At 52.4% G+C, this 2870-nt stretch overlaps 1 protein-coding gene across 1 annotated transcript; it reads right to left on the bottom strand.

Moving 5' to 3' along the window:
• Positions 1 to 3: 3 nt before the first annotated feature.
• On the bottom strand, positions 4 to 2830 carry LOC104917059 (histone-lysine N-methyltransferase SETD1A-like; the record flags this gene model as incomplete). Its single annotated transcript, XM_010728127.3, has 3 exons — positions 2607 to 2830; positions 178 to 448; positions 4 to 83 (listed from the first exon to the last, which is right to left on the bottom strand). Coding segments are annotated over exons 1-3 (543 nt in total), but the record flags the coding sequence as incomplete, so codon positions are not given.
• Positions 2831 to 2870: the final 40 nt, after the last annotated feature.

Genomic DNA, 2870 nt, shown 5'->3' with positions numbered 1-2870 from the left:
CGGCGTCTTGCCACCAGTGGGCACAGTTTGGGGCGTGTAGGCCCCGTTGACGATCAACTCGTAGTATTTCATCCTCTGCTGCCCTATAGGGGAAATTTAACGGGTTTCGGGGTCCGGCATCGCGAGAAACCCCCTCCCCCACCCTAAATAAAAAGAAGAAAGAAAAAAAAGGCTGACCTTTGATGTCCAGCTGGACGTGGATGACGTTGCCCATCACCGGCGTGTTGTGGAGGTGTTTCACCGTCTCCTTGGCGCCGCGGGTGCTGGTGAAGAGGACGCGAGCCAAGCCCAGGTGTTTTCGGGTTTTGGGGTGGTGGAGGATCTCCACCTCCTCCACCTCGCCGTATTTGCGGCACATTTCGGCCAAGAAGGGCTCGCGCACGTTGTCGTTCAGGCGGGCGAAGGTGACCTCTTTCAGCGGGATCTGACCCACGTAGAACTCGTCCAACTGCGCGCAGGAAAGAAACAGGGGCGGAAAACAACAGGGGGGAAACGAGGTCATTGGGACGGGTGGAAGGGCAGCGAGGCGGACCCCAAAAGCAACGCCAGGGACAGCGGGATGGACACAAAGCCGTTGGGATGAGGTCAAGGTCATGGAAATGATCCCAAGATCAACCCCAAAGTCATTGGGATGAGGTCAAGGTCATGGAAATGACCCCAAAAGCAACCCCAAAGTCATTGGGATGGACCCAAAGTCATTGGGATGAGGTCAAAGTCATGGAAATGACCCCAAAGTCAACCCCAAAATCATTGGGATGGACCCAAAGTCATTGGGATGAGATCAAGGTCATGGAATTGACCCCAAAACCAACCCCAAAGCCATTGGGATGAGGTCAAGGTCATGGAAATGACCCCAAAAGCAACGCCAGGGACACCGGGATGGACCCAAAGTCATTGGGATGAGATCAAAGTCATGGAAATGACCCCAAAAGCAACACCAAAGTCATTGGGATGGACCCAAAGTCGTTGGGATGAGGTCAAGGTCATGGAAATGACCCCAAGATCAACCCCAAAGTCATTGGGATGGACCCAAAGTCATTGGGATGAGGTCAAAGTCATGGAAATGACCCCAAAAGCAACGCCAGGGACACCGGGATGGACACAAAGTCGTTGGGATGAGGTCAAGGTCAGGGAAATGATCCCAAGATCAACCCCAAAGTCATTGGGATGGACCCAAACTCATTGGGATGAGGTCAAAGTCAGGGAAATGACCCCAAAGTCAACCCCAAAGTCATTGGGATGAGGTCAAGGTCATGGAAATGACCCCAAAAGCAACCCCAAAGCCACTGAAGTGACATCAAGCTCATGGAAATGACCCCAAAACCAACCCCAGAGCCACTGAGATGGACCCAAAGCCATTGAAATGATCTCGAAGTCACAGAAATGATCCCAAAATCAACCCCAAAGCCATTGGGATGGACCCAAAGTCATTGGGATGAGGTCAAGGTCATGGAAATGATCCCAAAGTCAACCCCAAAGTCATTGGGATGAGATCAAAGTCATGGAAATGACCCCAAAAGCAACGCCAGGGACACCGGGATGGACACAAAGTCGTTGGGATGAGGTCAAGGTCATGGAAATGATCCCAAAGTCAACCCCAAAGCCACCGGGATGGACCCAAAGCCATTGAAATGATCCCAAAGTCACAGAAATGATCCCAAAATCAACCCCAAAGCCATTGGGATGGACCCAAAGTCATTGGGATGAGATCAAGGTCATGGAATTGACCCCAAAACCAACCCCAAAGCCATTGGGATGAGGTCAAGGTCATGGAAATGACCCCAAAATCAACGCCAGAGCCACTGAAATGACCTCAAAGTCACAGAAATGACCCCAAAATCAACCCCAAAGTCATTGGGATGACATCAAGGTCACGGAAATGACCCCAAAACCAACCCCAAAGTCATTGGGATGAGGTCAAGGTCATGGAAATGACCCTAAAACCAACCCCGAAGTCATTGGGATGAGGTCAAGGTCGTGGAAATGATCCCAAAGTCAACCCCAGAGCCACTGAGATGGACCCAAAGTCATTGGGATGAGGTCAAGGTCATGGAAATGACCCCAAGATCAACCCCAAAACCACTGAAATGACCTCAAAATCAGGGAAATGACCCCAAAATCAACCTCAAAGCCATTGAAATGAGCTCAAAGTCACAGAAATAACCCCAAAACCAACCCTAGAGCCATTGGGATGAGGTCAAGGTCATGGAAATGACCCCAAAACCAACCCCAGAGCCACTGAGATGGACCCAAAGTCATTGAGATGAGATCAAAGTCATGCAAATGACACCAAAATCAACCCCAAAGCCACTGAAATGACCTCAAAATCATAGGAATGACCCCAAAATCAACCCCAAAGCCACTGAAGTGACCTCACAACCACTGAAATGACCCCAAGATCAACACCAAAGCTACTGAGATGACCCCAAAAGCACTGAGATCAAATCACCACCAAAGTCACTGAAACCACCCCGGAATCACAGAAATGACCCCGAAGTCAACTCCAAACCCACTAAAACGACCCCAAAAGCCACCCAGGAGGCCCCAAATCCAGCCCCGATGCCCCCAGAGCCACCCAGGAGAGCCCACTCCCCCCCCCGGCTCACCTTGAACTTGGGGACGGGCAGGGAGAGGTCGCGGTGCTTGGACCAGATGCGGCGCGGCCGGGGGTCCCGCACGTCGCCTTCGGGTCGGTACCCGGAGTCCTGTGGGGTGCAGCACCCACGGCTGGGACCCAGAAGCGCTCCCAGTTCCCTCCAGCCCCACACTTTAAGCTTCCCCACGCTTCTGGATCCCATTCCAGGCCTTCGGGTCGCCCCGCGTCGCAGAGCATCCAATCTCCCCGTCTCTCAACCCCAAAACATCCCTCC

This window comes from Meleagris gallopavo, unplaced genomic scaffold (genome assembly GCF_000146605.3).
Source record: "Meleagris gallopavo isolate NT-WF06-2002-E0010 breed Aviagen turkey brand Nicholas breeding stock unplaced genomic scaffold, Turkey_5.1 ChrUn_random_7180001954737, whole genome shotgun sequence".
NCBI lineage: Eukaryota > Metazoa > Chordata > Aves > Galliformes > Phasianidae > Meleagris > Meleagris gallopavo.
Note: the sequence above shows the minus strand (reverse complement) of the source record. Positions and strands in the feature narration are given on the sequence as shown.